The sequence below is a fragment of the Trichosurus vulpecula genome, chromosome 4 (genome assembly GCF_011100635.1).
Source record: "Trichosurus vulpecula isolate mTriVul1 chromosome 4, mTriVul1.pri, whole genome shotgun sequence".
Classification (NCBI taxonomy): Eukaryota; Metazoa; Chordata; class Mammalia; order Diprotodontia; family Phalangeridae; genus Trichosurus; species Trichosurus vulpecula.
In genome coordinates this window covers 158,779,839-158,798,121 of record NC_050576.1, presented here as the reverse complement: position 1 = coordinate 158,798,121, position 18,283 = coordinate 158,779,839, and the positions used below count along the sequence as shown (strand labels likewise).

Here is an 18,283-nt window from a genome sequence, read left to right as displayed (position 1 = left end):
AACCAATAGGCCCTGGTCATTCAGGTGGCGCTTGATGATGTCAAAAACTCTATAAGAGGGGAGAGGACAGCTTGAAGAGCCCTCTTTCCTTTTCCAGTTGGTGTGGGAGCAGCGGCAAGTGTGACTCTGGGCCAGCCCTTGCTCTCGGGCCGCCCAGATGTTGGTAACTATGAGTTGTATTGGGTCTGTCTGTTGATATTTGTAATTTGTTTGTATTTTGGTTTCGAGGTTTGGGATGCTGGTTTGTTTCCCCCGAACTAAATGAATGTTCTGAACCTCAGGGTGCTGGCTTTTTCCCCTGAAGTAAGTGAATGAATCTGTATTTGGTATATCTCTTGATGCTTTTCTGTATGCTCCCCTGAACTAACTGAATGCTAACTGAATGCTGGCATTTTTCCCCTGAACTAAATGAATGTTGTCTGTATGCTAATTGAATGCTGGATTAAAGTAAGCTGGTCAACCCCTTCACTGTGCTTTCCTTGTTTAAGCAGATAAAAAGAACCTGTGCTTTCCCGGCATCCCGGCAGCCTCCTGGGTGCTGGCTGTGGGGGGGGGGGATCTTATGCCCCCACAGAAGCTGCTAGCTGGGTTGTTAAAACAGTGACTCACCCAAGGTCACACAGCTAGTAAGTGTGTCAAGTGTCTGAGGCCGGATTTGAACTCAGGTCCTTCTGACTCCAGGGCCAGTGCTCTACTCACTGTGCCACCTAGCTGCCCCAATAGACATTTTTAAAGCATATATTATCAGTCAAGTACTCAGTTGAGCACTGGGGATATAAAGAATATTAAAAGATAGCTCCTGCCTTTGAGAAGCTGAAAATCTAATGAGTTAGATGACATGTAGATAGCTATGTACAAATCAGTTATAAATAGGAGATGACACACAGAAGAAGGGCAATAGAATCAAAAGGGATAGGGAAAAGCTTCCTGTAGAAGTTGGGATTTTAGGTGGGATTTGAAGGACTTCGGGGAGGTCAGTAGCTGGAGCGGAGGAGAGTGAGCATTCCATGCATAAGGGATAGCCAGTGAAAATGGTTGGTAGTGGGATAGAGTATTTTGCTTGAGAAATAGAAAAGAGGCCAGTGACACTGGATCACAGAGAATGTGGTGAGATGTATGGTGTAAAAAGACTGGAAAGGGAGAGGGGAATAGTTTATGAAGGGTTTTAAATTCCAAAGAGAAGGTTTTATATTTGATCCTGGATTTGATCATTGGAGTTTAATGAGTAGGGGGTAGCAATGTCACACGTGTGCTTTAGTAAAATCATTCCAGTGGAAGATAGATGTATTTGAGGAGAGACTTATGGCAAAGAGACCAACCATTAAACTTTTTTCAGCAGTCCAGGGGTGAGGTAATGAGGTGCAGCACTGGGGTTATGACAGTGTCAGAGAAGAGAAATGGGGCATATTTGAAAGATGTTACAAAGGTAAAATTAACAGGTCTTAGGAGTAGCTTAGAATATGGGGGGTGTAAAGTGAGTGAGGAAATCAAGGATCCCTTAATTGCCAGATCTACTGGTCTTTTCTCAGGTTGCATCCTTCTTTACCTCTTTACATGCTGCCTTTGACACTGTTGGTCTTCCACTTTATACAGTCTTCTTTCTAGGTTTCTGTGACCATCCTGGTTGTTCTCTTCTCTATCTGACCTCTCCTTCTGAATTCCTTTCATGGATCTTCAGCCAGGTGGTGCCTGTTAACTGTGAATGTCTCTCAGTGCCATCCTGGCCCTTTTTTCTTGTCCCTCAATTCTCTTTCACTTGGTAATCTCATTAGCACCTATGACATTATCTCTATGGTGATAATTCTCAAATCTGCTTATACATCCCAACCTCTTTCCTGACCTCCAGTCCATTCTATCCTTCCACTCAGTTGTCAAATTATTCTTCCTAAAGCAATTGTTTGACATTGTCACCATCTTATTCAGTAAACTCCCTACTGCCTCAAGAATCAACTATAAACAAAAATTGGTGGTTGAGAGTGTTCATAATCTGCCCCTTTTCAAACTTTCCATTCTTCTTACACTTTATATACTTTCACATACTCTGTGACAGTGGCTTCCTTGCTATTCCTTGCCCAAGACAACCCATCTCCCAACTCCTTACATTATCCCATGTCTGGAATTTGCTCTCTCCTCATTTCTGCTCCTTGGATTCCTTGGTTTCCTTCAAGTCTCAACTAAAATCTCACCTTTAAAGAAAGCTCTTCTGTTTCCCCTCAATCATAATGCCTTCCCTTTGTTGATTTCCTCCAAAATATCATACATATGTTGGCATATATACATATTTTTGCATATATCTATATCTGCATATGCATATGTAAGACATACAGTTTGTACATAGCTGTGTGTCTATTATCTTGTCCATTATCTTGTGAGCTTCTTGAGAGCAGGATTTGCCTTTTGCCTCTCTTTGTGTCCTCAGTAAATCATATGGTTCCTGAACATGGCAGATTCCTAATAAGTACTTGCTGACTCACTGATTGAATGATTAAATTTTTCATCATGAACAGACTTGTAATATTATTTTCATTAATTAATTAGATAAACTTCCATGTCAGTTTATTAAAAGTTAATTTTGATGACCTAGAGATGCTTCCTTTCCTGTTAGTTCATACTTTTGTTTCTTTAGAATTAAACATTAAAATAGATAAATACGTAATTAATTTACATATGGAACTGGTAATACAAATGAATATATTTGTGATGTTTTCATTATGACAAAGATCACACTAAAGACCTCTCAAACCCTCAATATAAAAGTAGATGACTTTTCCTTACTCCTTTGGAAACATGGTTTCACACAACTCAGCTAATTCTAATTACAGATTAAAGTCTTTTAAGAATGTTCTTTATATTTCCCCTCAACGTTCCAACTTCTTAAGAAAATAAACTAATCTTTTTTCTTTGACTTCTCTTCAGTAAACACAGCAAAAAGTCTTTTCAAAAATATATTGTATTTTCCAGCTCCTCACCAACTCATTATTATACACTTTTTGTAACATTTCTTTATAACACCACAGTGAAAGTAGTTCTGACAAGGGAGACTTTTCTCCTTGCCTTCTTATTTGTCTTCTGCACAGATTCTTTATAGCTCATCTTGGAAAAGTGATAAAGCATAGACTTTCTCCTTAACTCTATAAGAAGCACTTTGTAATGGTAACCAGGGCAGGATTTTTTGCTGTTCTTCTCTTTTGGGATGCTAGGGCTGTCAAGTGCCTTTGATGAGTCTGGCCTTTGTTTGAGTGAGGCAGGTAAAGTGGGATCTTTTCTCTTAGAATACTTCTCAGCTGAGGTGGTGGAGAGTCATTGATTTGTACATGATGTGGTGCTTTCCCCCACCTGGTTTACCCACCCGGGATGGTGAGCCTCAAGCCCCCAGGTCCCTGAGCAGAGTATGTGTGCTGGAAGGTTAGTGTTTCACTTTGGGGGGTACAGTCATTGAAAGAGAGTCAAGACTCTGGGCAAGCCGTTGAAAAAGCTCCCCTGGCTTTCAAACCCAGACAGATGTTCGTGCTTCTCTGGTAACTATGTATTACTATGGATAGACATATTTGTGTTATTTGCTCTGTTAATAATATGTGCTTGTAATTTCTGTTTGCATTTGCTCTGAAGTTCAGGGGGCTCATCTTTTCCCCCTGAACTAAGTGAATGATATATGTATCTTTAATTAAACTGAGATTTTTAACTCCTTAAAGTTGCTTACCTTAGAAAAGCAGATCAAAGAACCTGTGTTGGCAGCCCTTCCTGGGTGCTGTTGTTGTTTGTCTTACATAGCCACAGTAGCTGCTAGCAACATTATTGTTACACACTTCCATCATAAGTCATTTTTTCAACTGAATTCCATATTATCAAAACCAACCTCATTTCTCAACATTCCTTTTGGTTCTCTGTTATTAAAGAGAAAATAATCTCTTTATAATCTCTATAGGAGATGCTTTTTGAAACCCTGTATATACAATGCACATATGTGTATATATTCATGTATGTATATGTACACATACATGTATACACAGATGTAATATATAACTTGTACATATACATATACATAGCACACACATATAAATATATGATACATATTAATTTCTATCCACATCATAGTTGGGAAGATAAGATGATGTACTAGAAATATTTATTAATTCAATCATATATAGTACCTGATTATTTATATATACTATCATGTTGTAATTTCAACCTATAATATGTTATATATTTTATGATTTTCATGTTATCCTACATAATGGGTTGTAGTTACTTTTTAATGTTATATTGTTATATGTCTTTTATGTGTATGTATATATGTAACTATAGTGTCAAATGTATTACCATATATAGTATGAATATAGCATTACTACTATACACATGTATATACTATATATATTCTTAACCTAGCATTAATGTATCATTATTACTAATGGCACTTTTTTCTCTTTGAATATACTATTCTGAAGTACATATCTATTATGTTCTGTTTATGTTTTAGATATTAAGCTATTGAAATAGTCTGTCAAGTGGTATTTTCCATTGTTATATTGCTTATTTATTCATGTGAATTTGATATGCAATGAATGATTATTTTTGAGGACTGAAAAACTTTGGCTGTGAGAAAAATTGCAACAGCAGAGTGTATTGAAGATTGCCTTAGGATCCAAGATATGAACTATGAAGAAAATGACTGAGGACCAAGAAAGAAAATGACCCAAGGTTGGTGTGGTTGTCAACTAGTACACACGTAGCAAGCATACATAAGATCCATATTGCAGAGTATACAGGTCAGCAGATTCTGACCAATAAAACTGAACTTTGAATTCACTACAGCAGATTTGCTTTGAGGAATTCTTCTGAAGTGGCCTACCTAAGTAGTTATTGCTTGGATACCCACAGTTGGAAGGCATTATGAATTTAGTTGATAATGACTCACATTTTTTAATAACAGCTTTACAAAACACTCACCACCACCCTGTGATGTAGGTAACTTAAGTATTATTTTATTACTCCAACTTTTCAGATGAAAAAATATAGTTTCCACATATTTTAGTGCCTTGTCTGGGGTCATATAATAATTTGAGCAAATGAACTAGGACTTGAGCTGTGCTCTTTGGTTTTAATGACCAGTGTTCTTTTTACTGAACTTTGGTATTCCAGCAGACTATTGAACAGCCTGACTCTATGGAGGTTCAAAAAATGAATGTAATGTTGCACTTTTTGAACCTCCATAGAATAGGGAACACACAAAGCCCTAGGTCTTTATCTGTTCAGACAAGAAAGCACCAGTGAGGAATGACTTTAGTTTTAGTGGCTCTCTGTGACTAGGGTACTAGCTATACTAACCATTATTTTTTAAATAGAACTGAGGCCTTTGTTCCTACAATCTATCCTAGCTGCTCTTATGACATAACCTTTGGCTTGGTCTCTATGGGAATAGGAGGAGTGATGGAAGCCTTTCTGATCTTAGAAGGTAGACCCATTTGAGGTTCTCCCTCAGCTAAATACCAATGAAGAGTTCCCAGGTCAAAGAACTCTTTAGCTCTCTGACTCAAGGAAGGCATTTACTAACATTTTGGGGGGTTCTTTTGTGGCTAGCATCTAGATATACTCTTACTTCTTTTTCTTTTCTATGTTGTCCATCATTTCTATAATTGTAGGGTCCATTCTGTATTTACTAGTCCAAGTTGTCTCTCTCTGAATCCTCACAATTTACCCTTCCTTGGATGCAGAGACAAGAAATAGGGGAAGGGATAAGGGTGTCAGGGACTGACCCAGGGAGCTCTATGTCTAGCTTTCATAATGGGTCAGGAAACCTGAGGGGAAGGATTTGTTGTTTCTGTTGAAGGTCATTACTAGCTTCTAGTTTTTTAATGAGTCCACAGGGAATCATGGAGAGGAGATCAGAAAATTCTCCCTATGAATGTCCCAATTTCTTTATCTTGGTCGTAGATCTCTAAGCTTACTCTCTCAGACCTGGTTGTCATCACTGGATTCTATTAAGTAGGTGGAAGGGGGTGGAAGGACCCATGTTAAATGTAGTGTAGTAATGATCCTCTAGGGTCATGGGAGCAGAATTTCTGATAAAGGCTCTGGGACCACATCTGTGAGAGAGATAAAAGAAAAGTCCATTAATAATGCTCATTGGGATAAGAGTTTGGAGGAATGTCCATGGAGAGGAGGCTGAGGGGACTATACAAAAGGAAGTAAGGTGAGGCTAGTAGGATGTGAGTACATCTGAAATGATCATGGTCTCTTTCACTTTAGTATCTAAGGAATATGGAGGTACCCTCGGAGCCTATGGCAAGTGCAGATTCTTATGGGAAGGGTCAGTTGGGATATCCCAGCAATAGCTGGAGCAGAAATTGAGAAATAGGACACTAATGCGAATGGGCCTGAGCACTTCTACTTAATGTGGGACCAGAGACAAGGTTTGGGAGTTCCTTATGCGGGAAAGGAGAGAACCTTCGTAAGGGAGTGGACCATGACTCTTGGCCATGAGGAGCAGGACAGCAACACTTACTCTGAGCACTGGTCTGTTCATTTTAGGGTTGGCCTCAAGTTTTCTCTGAGTTGTACTCTGCTTTTCCATAGTCATTGGGCAAATAAGAGGAGACCATTATAAAATGACGAGTGGGGGAGACAAGCATAAAGTGCTTAAAGGAAGCTGGAGGGTTGGCAAGGGGAGGCGGGAGCAAATGAGCATTATGGAAAATTATGGAGCCAAGTTGGGGGGAAAGCAGAAAGGTTAAGAATGGCAATACTGCTGTTGAAGAGGTCACAGAGGTTGGCTAGGGACCAAGTCAACCCTGACACTGTGCCACTCTTTGAACGTCTTCTGGACCCAGAGGATACTGTGTCTTTTTTCCTTCCTTTGTCTCAGTCTCTCCTTTCATCTTTTAGGTAAGTTGCTTTATTAACCTCTTTTTCATCACCCCCTCTCACAACACCCTTTCTTCCAAACTACCTGTATACTTACACCACCTTCATTTCTGTATACAAAAGTCTCTCTGTCTCAGGTCTGCACTTCTCTCCCCCACATGCCTCTCTCCCCCATCTTTTCTCCCTCCCCAAATCTGCATCCTTCTTCTAGCCATCCTAGGTTGATTTGAATGGAGATGCTTCCTCCTAGCCCCTGACCTGAAGTGTCCACTAATGGCATCCCATATCCCTTGCCCCATTGCATTCAAAAGCCACAGAGAAGTCACAGGACCCCAAGGTAGATACAAAAGGGAAAGAATTAGTGAAGATTGCGTTTATAACATGACTCTGTTCCCATCTAGAAAAACTTTCTCTCCTTGGATCTCACCTTCCTGTCTTACTCTGCATATGATTTTACCATGGCACCAACATCAGGGATAAAGAACCAGAGCTGTGATAAGGTAAGGGGGCCCAGTGGGCTAAGGAAGGTCTTGGGGGTACTTGTTAGATTAGCCCATTTGCCAGTAATCACCCACTGGGGCTTTCAGTCATCAGCAAAATGGACTGTACCCTCCCTAATCTCAGAACCTAGGGAGATTATATTTACTGAATAAGCAGCTTTGTTCCCGGGGCCTTGGATAGAATAGAGAGAATCTGGGACTAGGATTGAGAAAACTCATGTTTCTGTACTGACTCTATCACTTACCAGGAGTCTAATCATTAGCAAGTCACTCACTCTCTCTGGGCCACCTCAGTTACTTTATCTTTAAAATGGACATCACAGAATTATAGAAAGATGGAATCAAATAATTTTAGAGTTGGAAGGGAATGCAGCAGCCACTTAGTCCAACTAATACCTAGAAAAGAATTCTAATACCACCTTTATCGGATTGTTGAAACAACAAACTGAGATGATGGATTTGAAAGTCCTGTCTAAAAACTTCAAAGTGCTACTTAAGTATAAATTATTCTTACAATTTAGTATAGGAATTGGGTTAGAAGATAACAGCAGATATAGAAGCTCTCATCTCTGTCCTTGGGAAGTCTGCTCTCTTTTTGAAGAGACAGGATATTTCTGTAAAATATCAGGTGGCACATTTACAAAACAGCAGTCCTGGGAGAGGGAGCCCTGACTTCTCTCCCATCTACTCTAGAGTCATTAGCCTGGGGACTAGACAGCAAGGCAAAGTGTCATAGGATTCAGATGTGAATTGACATTAGAGATCATGTATTCCTCATTATAGTACATGTAATATAGAACCTGAGGCTTCCAGAGCTCATGTATTTAGTAAGGAGAGATGGTAGGATTTGAACCTAGAGTTAAACTAGCAAACATTCATTTATTCATCCAACAAATTTTTTTGGAAATCCACTTAATGCCAAGTACTCTCTCAGCCATTGAGGATACACGTATATAAGACATATTACTTGCCCTTATGGACCTTATGGGCTATTTAGATGCACAGAGACCCATATACAAAGTACTACATTGGAAGTGATATAAAGGCAGCTAAATGACACAGTGGATAGAATGTAGAGCCTGGAATCTGAGTTCTAATCCTACCTTAGACACTTATTAGCTTTGGGACCCTAGAAAAATCACTTAACTTTATTCAGACTCAGTTTCCTTATCTGTAACATGGGGAAAATAATTGCTCCTAGGGATGTTGTGAGGATCAAATGAGATAATATAAAAGCATAATATAATGTAAAAGCACTTTACAAACCTTAAATTGTTATATAAATATTCTCTTCTTCCTTCAGAATTGTCTTGAATCATTTTTATTAATCAGAGTAGCTTACTTTCATAGTTGGTCATTATTACAAATATTTTTTAAAAATTTCTTTTATTTATAAAAAAATGAAAACAAAAAACCCCAAGAGGTTATATGTATCTATAGGAGGGAGAAATCACTTATTAGAAGGTCAAGGAAGGTTTCATGGAGAAGGTGAAATTTGAACTAGGAGGAAGGGGATATAGGTTCATAAATGGAAAGGAGGATGGAGGCATCACAGGAAGAAGGAACTGGCATGAAACAAAGGTCATATTTAGAAAGATAATGGACTGAGAAGTAGCATATTGAGTCCTTAGGAGAGATGGTCCTTAATGCTTAAAAATAAGTAAATTTACCAAAGTGTTTTTTTTTTAGTGACAGGCTGTAGCATGTCTAGAGATTGAGGGCTTTGGAAACCATGTCACATGGTAATTACTTGTTGCACATAGTAGATATTTAATAAATAGTTAACTTGACTTATATTGCGACCTGATAACTATCTTTAAATATTTAAAGGGCTATTACATGGAAGATGGATTAATATTGTTACGGTTTGTCCAAGAGGGCATTAACTGAGACCAGGGAATGGAATTTGCAGGAAAGCTTATTTAGTTTTGATACAAGGCAAACCTCCCTACTATTTGAGTTCTTCAGAATTTGAATGTGCTGTCTTGGGTGAGGGTGTACTCTTCCTTGGAGGATGTCTTCAAACAGATGCTTGATTGTTTTGTGAAAGAGGTATCACATAACATTTTCTTCTTCAGATGCAAAAGGACTAGGTACATTCTATAAATCCTCTCCAACTCAGTATTCTATGTTTCATGAAACAAATTAAAATAATCTGGTATTTGTAGTATAAATTTTATTTACTTATTTTACAAATGAGGAAACTGAGGTTCAGAAAGCCTTAGGACTTGTACAAGGTCTCACGAACCTGTAAATGATGAAATGAGTTGGGGCTTGAGCTCTGGCCTTTTGACTTAATGACCAACTTTCTCTCTTTCTACTGCCCTATTGTACTTCAGCATACTAAGAAGTCAACCTGGCTTGGTGGTATAGATGGATCAAAGCCAAAATAGATGTAGGACATAAACATTTAGATGGAAATGATGTCAGTCTTGAAGTATTTGAAACCTTCCAAGTGGAAGACAGATTAGATTTCTTCTACATGGAACTTGAAGGCAGAATTAAGACCCAAAGAGAAAAATTCCTGAAAGATAGTTTTCAGTTCATTATAAGGAAGATTTTCCTTCCAACAGAATTTTCTAAATATAGGAGGATTGCTTTGTGAGGGAGTGAGTCCATTGACACTGGGTGTTCAAGCTGAGGTTGGTATGATCATTTGTTGAAGATGAAAGCAGTGGGGATTTATGGGGTTGTTGCAGGTGATCTCCAAAGTCTCTTCCAACCGTGATTTGATTTGTTGGAGGCAATTGGGGACAAGTGCCTTGCCCAGGGTCACATGTCTTGTAAGTGTCTGAGGCCAGAGATCCATCTGATTCCAGAAATGGTCTTCTATCCACTGTGGCCCCTAGCTTCCCAGATTCTTTGATTTTTAGAAGGGATTGGGGGATTCATAGTGTGTGTGTGTGTGTGTGTGTGTGTGTGTGTGTGTGTGTGTGTGTGTGTGTAGCTTATAAGGTGAAAACATTGAAGAGGGAAGATTGATTTTCATAATTTTCTGAGAGCTTGCCTAGACCTACTGAAATTCTGACAACAGGAAGATTTGTTTTAAAGTCTCTTCCAAGATACTCATATGCCAAAAGTTTGATGTTCTTTAAATAAAGCCATAAATTCAAAACCAGGTAACTAATTAGTAGTGACTTCATGATGATCAGAGATGGAAATAAGACATTAGACCCCAAACAATCCTATTTCAATCAAACAGTCATTCAATGAATCAACAAACATATATGAAGTGTTTACACAATGCCAGGTATTGTTATAATCTCTGGGGATAAAAAGAAAGATCAAAATACAAGAAAAAAACTGTTCTTACCCTCAAGTTTATATACTAAAAAAGAATACACAGTATAAATAAATAAATACACAAAATAGCTAACTAGATAGATGAATGAATGAATGAATGAATGAGTGTGTATAAGATACATACAGGGTATAAGGAAAGAAATTTTTGAAGATGAGAAGCTGCAAGTGCATGGGGACTTGAGAAAGCCCTCCTGCCTTGAAAGAAGTTACAAAGTGGAGATGAGGAGCAGATCACTCCCGGCTTGGCCAATAGTCTTTGAAGTTGCATGATGATGAGAGAGGGAAGGTAGGATGTAAAGTAATAAGTATCACTGGAGGGTATAGAGAGTGAAGTATGAGAGTACTAGAGAGGTAAAGAAAGAAAGAGTCAGGCTGTAAGGGCCTTAAATGTCAATTGAGGATTTTCTATTTTAGCTTAGAAGAGATAAGGAGCCATAGCAGTTTATTGAGAAGGGGGAGGGGGCTGAGATGGTCAAATCTATGCTCTAGGAAAATCTTTTTTGGCAGATATGAGGAGGATAGCCTGGACTAGGGAGGCACGTGAGAGAGAGAGACTAATTAGAAGGCTATTGTAACAGCCCTTTTATTTTCTATCTTTTTTCATTGGCCCTTAGCTGAAATAGGGCAGGTTGCAGGTATTTTCATTGTGTACATTTTTTTTCACTTTTATTATCTTTTTAAAAATATTATTTAGTTGTTTTTAACATTCTCTTGAAAATTTTGAGTTCTAAATTCCATCCTTCCCATTTTTCCCCCAACTCACTGAGAAGGCAAGGAATAGGGCATCAATTATGTATGGGGAATAATGCAAAACATATTTCCATATTAGCCATGCCAATAAAAAAATCAAGAAAAATTAAGAGAGAAAAGTATACTTCATTTTGCACTAGATTTCATTGGTTCTCTCTCTGGATGTGGAGGACATTTCTTATCACAAGTCCTTTGCAATTTTCTTGAATCATTGTATCAATTAGTAACTAAGTCTTTCACAGCTGCATACAATGATCTTCTGGTTCTGCTCACTTCGCTTTGCATCACTTCATAGAGGTATTCCCGGGTTTTTCTGAAACCATTCTCTTTGTCATTTCTTATAACATACTACTATTCCATCACAATCATATATCACTATTTTTTTTCAGCCATTCCTGACCTGATGGGCATCCCCTCAGCTTCCAATATTTTTTTCCACCACAAAAAGAGCTTCTCCAGAATGGTTGGACTAGTTCACAACTTCACAAACAGTTTATTAGTTTACCTATTTTCCCTCATCCCCTCCAGCATTTGTCATTTCTGAAAGGTGTGAGGTGGTACCTCAAAGTTGTTTTAATTTGCATTTCTCTAAGTAATAGTGACTTGGAGCGTTTTTTCATATGACTATAAATAGCTTTGATCTCTTCTTTCGAAAACTGCCCATCCATATCCTTTGGCCATTTGTCAATTGGGGAATGGCTCTTTTTTTTTTTTAAAATTTCGATGCAGTTCTTTACATATTTGAGACCTTTTTCAAAGAAACTTGCTGTATTTTTTTTTTTTTGCTATACTTCATGTATGGCAAAATGTAGTTTCCCTGATTATCTCTTTTAACTAGGTCTATTTTTACTTTTGCTGTATCTGAGATCATCATTGCTACCCCTGCATTTTTACTTGAGCTGAAGCATAATTGATTCTGCTTCAGCCTCTTATTTTAACTCCATGAATGTGTCTCTTGTAAACAACATATTCTAGTTTCTAATCCACTCTGCTATCTGATTCTGTTTTATGGGTGAGTTCCTCCTATTCACACTCACAGATATGATTACTAGCTATGTATTTTCATCTATCCTAATTTCTTCTGTTTATCCTTCTCTCTCCCTTTTACCCTGTTCCTCCTCAAAAGTTTGTTTTTAATCTGATCACTGCCTTCCTTAATGCTCCCTCTCTTTTATCATCATCCCCCCTTTTCTTTCCCCCTTCCTCTGTTCTATCCCTATTGGATAAGATAGATTTCTATAACCAACTGTGTTTGTATAATATATTCTTCCCTCTTTGAATCAATTCTGATGAGAGTGAAGTTCAAGCATAGCTCCACAGTTTTCCCCTCCACAGTAAAAGATCTTCCTTGAGTGCCTCTTTTATGTGAGAAAATTTTTCCCGTTCTATGTCTCCCTTCCCCCTTGTCCCAGTGCATACCCCTTTCTTACCCTTTCATTTATTTTTTGAGATCATCACAACATAATCACACATCAATGCTCTCTGTCTATGTAGACTCCTCCCAACTGCCTTAATGATGATAAAGTTCTTAGGAGTCACATGTACCATCTTCCCATATTGGAATGTAAACAGTTTAACCTTATTGAATCCCTCATGATTTCTCTTTCATGTTCACCTTTCTATGCTTCATTTGAGTGTTGTGTTTGAATGTTAGTTTTTATATTCAGCTCTGGTATTTTAATCAGAAATGCTTGAAAGTCCTCTATTTCATTAAATATTCATTTCCCATCTGAAGGAACATATTCAATTTTGCTGAATAGGTCATTCCTGCTTGTAATCCTAGATCCTTTGCCTTTTGGAATGTCATATTCAAAGTTCTCCCCTCCTTTAATGTGGAAACTGCTAAATCTTGTGTGATCCTGACTGTGGCTCCATGATATTTGAATGCTTACTTTCTGACTTCTTGCAATATTTTCTCCTTGATGTGAGTGCTCTGGAATTTTGCTATGGTATTCCTGGGAGTTTTCATTTTGGGCTCTCTTTCAGGAAGTGATCAGGGGATTCTTTCAATTCTATTTTGTTCTCTGGTTCTAGGATATCAGGGCAGTTTTCCATGATAATTTCTTGAAATATGATGTCTAGATGCCACCTTCCTAATTTGTCTTAGACTGGGAAATGTCTCACCATGACCTTTTGTTGACTTTGCCATTCCAAAATTTTATTCGAGGCATTATTCTAAATTTATTTGGAGGGGAATGTTGGCAGAGTTCTGTTGGGTTACTGCCTCTATTCAAACATCTTGGCTCCATTCTTTCTTTTTCTTATGCACCAAAATTCATTGCAATGTATAAAAAATTAGACCAGGTCAGTAAAGTTTGGTTTGTACTACCAAATTCCACCCACTGCCATTTTTTGGTATGGCTCTCAGCTAAAAATGATTCTTACATTTTATGATAACATATTAATGTATTGAAAATATAAGAAAAAACATTCTTAGCTCATCAGTCAGATTTAACCCTCCCCCAATCAATTGCCTCACTCCCTCCCCAAATAGAGAAATGTCTCAAAGAATTCGATAAACTTGTTAAATAAACACATGCTTTGATATTCATTGACTTCAAAGCAAAGGTTAACATTGGGAAGAACATTAAAAAATATGTTGGAAAATGAGTAATGATGGTGGCCAAAGATGCACAGATCAAAAAAATCCTAAGGCCTATGCATCATAAATATTTCCTGTGAAAAATGAATCAAAAGACTATGAATATGGTGAACAAAAAGGAAAATGCTTTAACAGACAGGAAATGATTTGTTAATGATATAGGAGTCATTCCTGAATCATACAACTATATATATCATCAAACCACCAACTTTTTAGAGCAATAGAATAATTAATAATAATAACAATTATAAAAGTAATAATAAGTAGTGTTTATACAGCTCTTTAAACTTTTCAAAGTTATGTATAAATGTATATATATATACATATATGATAAAATGAGTCACAGGTAAAAGAAATAATAAAATGAAAAACAGAATAGACAATTAGATCAGCTTTACCTATGGAATCAAGATGCCGATGCTGGAATAAGTGATGTGGATAGAGGAAAGGATATCACTAGCCATCTCCAAGGAAAGACTATGTGACCTTAAGTGACACTTAAGGAAGGAGGAAGGGAATAAGCATTTATATAGCACCTGCTGTATGCCAGGTGCCACACTAAGTACTCTCCACAAATATCTCATTTCATCCTCACAACTCCACAAGGTAGATACTATTATTATCCTGATTTTATAGTTGAAGAATCTGAGGTAAAGAAAAGTTAAGTGACTTGACCAGAGTTGCAAAGCTAGTAAGTATCTGAGACTAGATTTGAACTCTAGTTCTTGACTACACTTTCAACTGTGCCATGAGCTGCCTTCGGTAGAATGTAGATAGGCTTCCTAAATTTGGAGGGAGGCTGGACTTGATGTACTCTAAGATCCTTTCCAAATGCATCACCTCAAATGTTTGAAGACATTGGCCAATACTTCCCTTAATCTCCTCAGTTTCCTTGGGTGATCTTTATATGCAATGTTCTCCAGTCCCTTCTCCAGGTCACTCTAGTTGTTCTTTGGACACTCTCCATGTTGTTCCTGTCCTTTCCAATATATGACACCAAGAGTTAAACCCTAAATTCCAGATGAAGTCTGATCAGGAAGAATAAAGCTCCTAGAACTAAAAAGTCTCTCATTCTGAATCCTCTTCTACTTTTAATACATCTAAGATTGAGTTGGTTTTTTTGATTGTCATATTACATTATTGGCTCCTATTGCATTTGAAGTACCTTAAAATGTCCATACCTTTTTCAGAGAACAGCTATTTATTGATGTTTCACCATCTTGTATTTCTGATGTTGTATGTATATTGCAGCTAGAGTCCCTGTTTCTAGGAAATCTGACTTCCTTCTCCTCTTCTTCCTTATCCTTAAGTAGTCATTAAAATAAGCCAGAGCACAGACAATTATCTATAAAATTCATAATAAAGGCCTTCAGTTTCATTAGTCTACAGAATTGAGCATCCTTTTCTTCCCTCACTCCTCACTGCAGATCATTCCCTGGGAACAACTTCCTCCAGAGAACCTAACAACGATCACTGAATTCCTGTTGCTAGGCTTCTCCAATCTCCAAGAAAAGCAGCTTGTGCTTTTTCCTATCTTCCTTTGTCTCTACCTAGTCATCCTCAGTGGGAATATCACGATTGTCACTGTCATCTGCCTGGAGCACAGTCTTCACATCCCCATGTACTTTTTCCTAGGAGTCCTCTCTGTCTCTGAAACCTGTTATACATTTGTTGTCCTGCCCAAGATGCTTATCAACTTGTTCTCTGTGCTCAGGACCATTTCCTTCACCAGTTGTGCTGTCCAGATGTTCTTCTTCCTTGGCTTTGGTGTAACCAATTGCCTGCTGCTTGGTGTAATGGGTTATGACCGTTATGCTGCCATCTGCCACCCTTTGCGCTACCCAATCCTCATGAACTGGAGGGTCTGCAGATTGTTAGCAGCCACTTGTGGTGTGAGTGGCTTCCTAATTTCATTGATAGGCACAACCTTGGTCTTCGTTCTACCCTTCTGCAACTCCAACAAGGTTGAACACTACTTCTGTGACATTTCACCTGTTATTCACCTTGCTTGTGGTGATTCTTATATTAATGAGTTTGTCATATTCATCTGTGGTGTCCTGGTGCTTGTTTTCCCTCTCACCTTCATCTGCATCTCCTATGGTTTCATTGTTAGTACCATCTTAAAGATTCCATCTGCTGAGGGGAAGCGGAAGGCCTTTTCCACCTGTGCCTCCCACCTCACAGTGGTTGTAGTCCACTATGGATGTGCATCCTTTGTTTACCTAAGGCCCTCCAAGATCACATCAAGTAAAGACCAACTAGTGACAGTGAGCTATACCATTATCACTCCCTTGTTGAATCCCATGGTTTATAGCCTAAGGAACAAAGATGTCCAAATAGCCATCCGGAAAGTGATCAGCTGGGGAAGATTTCCCCTTAAAACCATATAATTTGAAACTCTCACAATTATGGACAAATAGTTGTACTAGAGGTATTCCTTGTTTTGACAGAGATGGGAGTTTAATGCTTCTCCCAGGGATGAATACCTTTTAAACTTGGGTAGAGATTTAAAAAAAATTCTGATAATTTTTACCAATCTACTTAGCCAAACAGGTGAATATTTTTATATTAAGATTTTAAATATATACAACATAATAATAAAATAATAAATCATATCAGTCAGCTAAAATAACAGATTTTCAGCAGGAGTTACATTTCTTGGTGTAAAAATTCACTATATGCAATATGAAAACAATAAGGAAATATGAATTGTTTATGATTTCACTTCAGTAAATTTGTTTTCAATATAAATCTGTTTCTCTTTCTTTACAAAGTTCTGCTTAATGGATGCTGTCATACTCCTATTCATACTTGAATGTTTTACTTGTGTTTTTACATGAGTGGGAAGAACTGGAAGAAAGTCAACTTGGCTGAATTATAAGTACAGGAAATAGTATAATTTATACTAAGACTTGAAATGTAGGTTGCAACCAGGTCATAAAGTCCTTTAAATGTCAAATAGAAGAGTTTATATTTGACTCTAGACTGATTTTGGAGCCACTGGAGTTTAACAAACCGGAGGTGATATGGACAGCCTTGTGCTTTCGTAAAATCATCTTATGAGAAATGGGGAGAATAGACTAAAGTGGGGAGAGATTTGATACAGGCAGATGAATTAGGAGTATGGTGTAATAGTTCAAGGAAGATGTATTGAGGGCCTCAACTAGGATGGTGGCAGTGCTGGTGGTGCAGAGAAAGGGATTGAAGTCAGAGGTGTTAGAGAGTTACAACCAAGATCTGGTCACTACTTGGAAGATATGGGTGAAATATGAGTCAAAGATGACACTGGGTGACTGGAAGGATGATGAAGATCTCAATAGCAATTATCCAAAACAAACAATAATTTTGATTAGATTTCATTTTATGAAAATGTTGTTCATGAATGTATGCTTCTGCTGAAACTATATTGACTCAGAACATATGACATAGAACAGACTGAGCTGATTTCCCCATCTTTATTTAGTTCTTTGTAAGTTGAGTGCTAGACTTCATGCTACACACATGTGTTTTATTGTTCTCTTATGTCATTTTAAAAAATTCTATTGTGTTAAATAATGGATAATATTTCAAGGAAATACATAAAGTGGTAGCTCTTAAAGAGCACACCTCAATGGATGTTAGAGATATTATAGCAGCTGTTGGTGTACGGGGGTCAAGTGTTTGAATAATCAAGATCATAATGAAATAAGATCAGTCATATTAAAATGCAAAGAGAAATGCCATGGGTAATGAAAAACGTTAAGAATTGACAAATTGTTTTCTACAAAACAACCTTATATTCTGTAGAAAATATGCAAAGATCTTCAGAAGAACATGACCAGGGGAACGATTGTTGAGATTCATTTGTAGCATGATAAAGGCTTCCTGAAGTTGGAAAAACAGAGAGAATAAAAAAATAGCCTGTAACAGCACTTATCAAGAAAAACAAAACCAAAAAAACCCCACAACATTTGTCATGGGCATGATGATAGAAATCTAGAGTTAAGGACTGAAGATTTGAAGATGGTAATTTTTACTAATTTTTTTCCTTTTCACATTCCAAGGCTGTACCAAAACCATTGTCTGTACAACCCTTGGATTGTGCCACAGAACTCCACAGGGTGGGGATCCCTACTTTTAAGACCACTAGCATAATGTATAGAGTGATAGATTTAGAATCAGGAAGATCTGGGTTCAAAGACCATTATTTACTATATAATCATGGAGATATCATGTAAACTCCATGAGCCTCAATTTCTTCATATAGAAAGTGGAGATCCTAGTACTC

General features: G+C 37.7%; 1 protein-coding gene across 1 annotated transcript; it reads left to right on the top strand.

The window, feature by feature from the left end:
• The first annotated feature begins 7,242 nt into the window (after positions 1-7,242).
• Positions 7,243-16,406, top strand: LOC118846890 (olfactory receptor 10R2-like). Its single transcript, XM_036755572.1, has 3 exons — positions 7,243-7,294; positions 11,279-11,299; positions 15,406-16,406. Exons 1-3 carry the CDS (start codon positions 7,243-7,245, stop codon positions 16,404-16,406), a joined length of 1,074 nt encoding a protein of 357 aa, XP_036611467.1.
• Positions 16,407-18,283: the final 1,877 nt, after the last annotated feature.

Excerpts from the sequence above, each read along its gene's own strand:
- LOC118846890 (XM_036755572.1), top strand. The coding sequence starts at position 7,243 with ATGACTCTGTTCCCATCTAGAAAAACTTTCTCTCCTTGGATCTCACCT. Across the intron at positions 7,295-11,278 it reads TCCTTGGATCTCACCTTCCT|CTGAAATAGGGCAGGTTGCA; the intron begins GTCTTACTCTGC and ends ATTGGCCCTTAG. Across the intron at positions 11,300-15,405 it reads TGAAATAGGGCAGGTTGCAG|AATTGAGCATCCTTTTCTTC; the intron begins GTATTTTCATTG and ends ATTAGTCTACAG.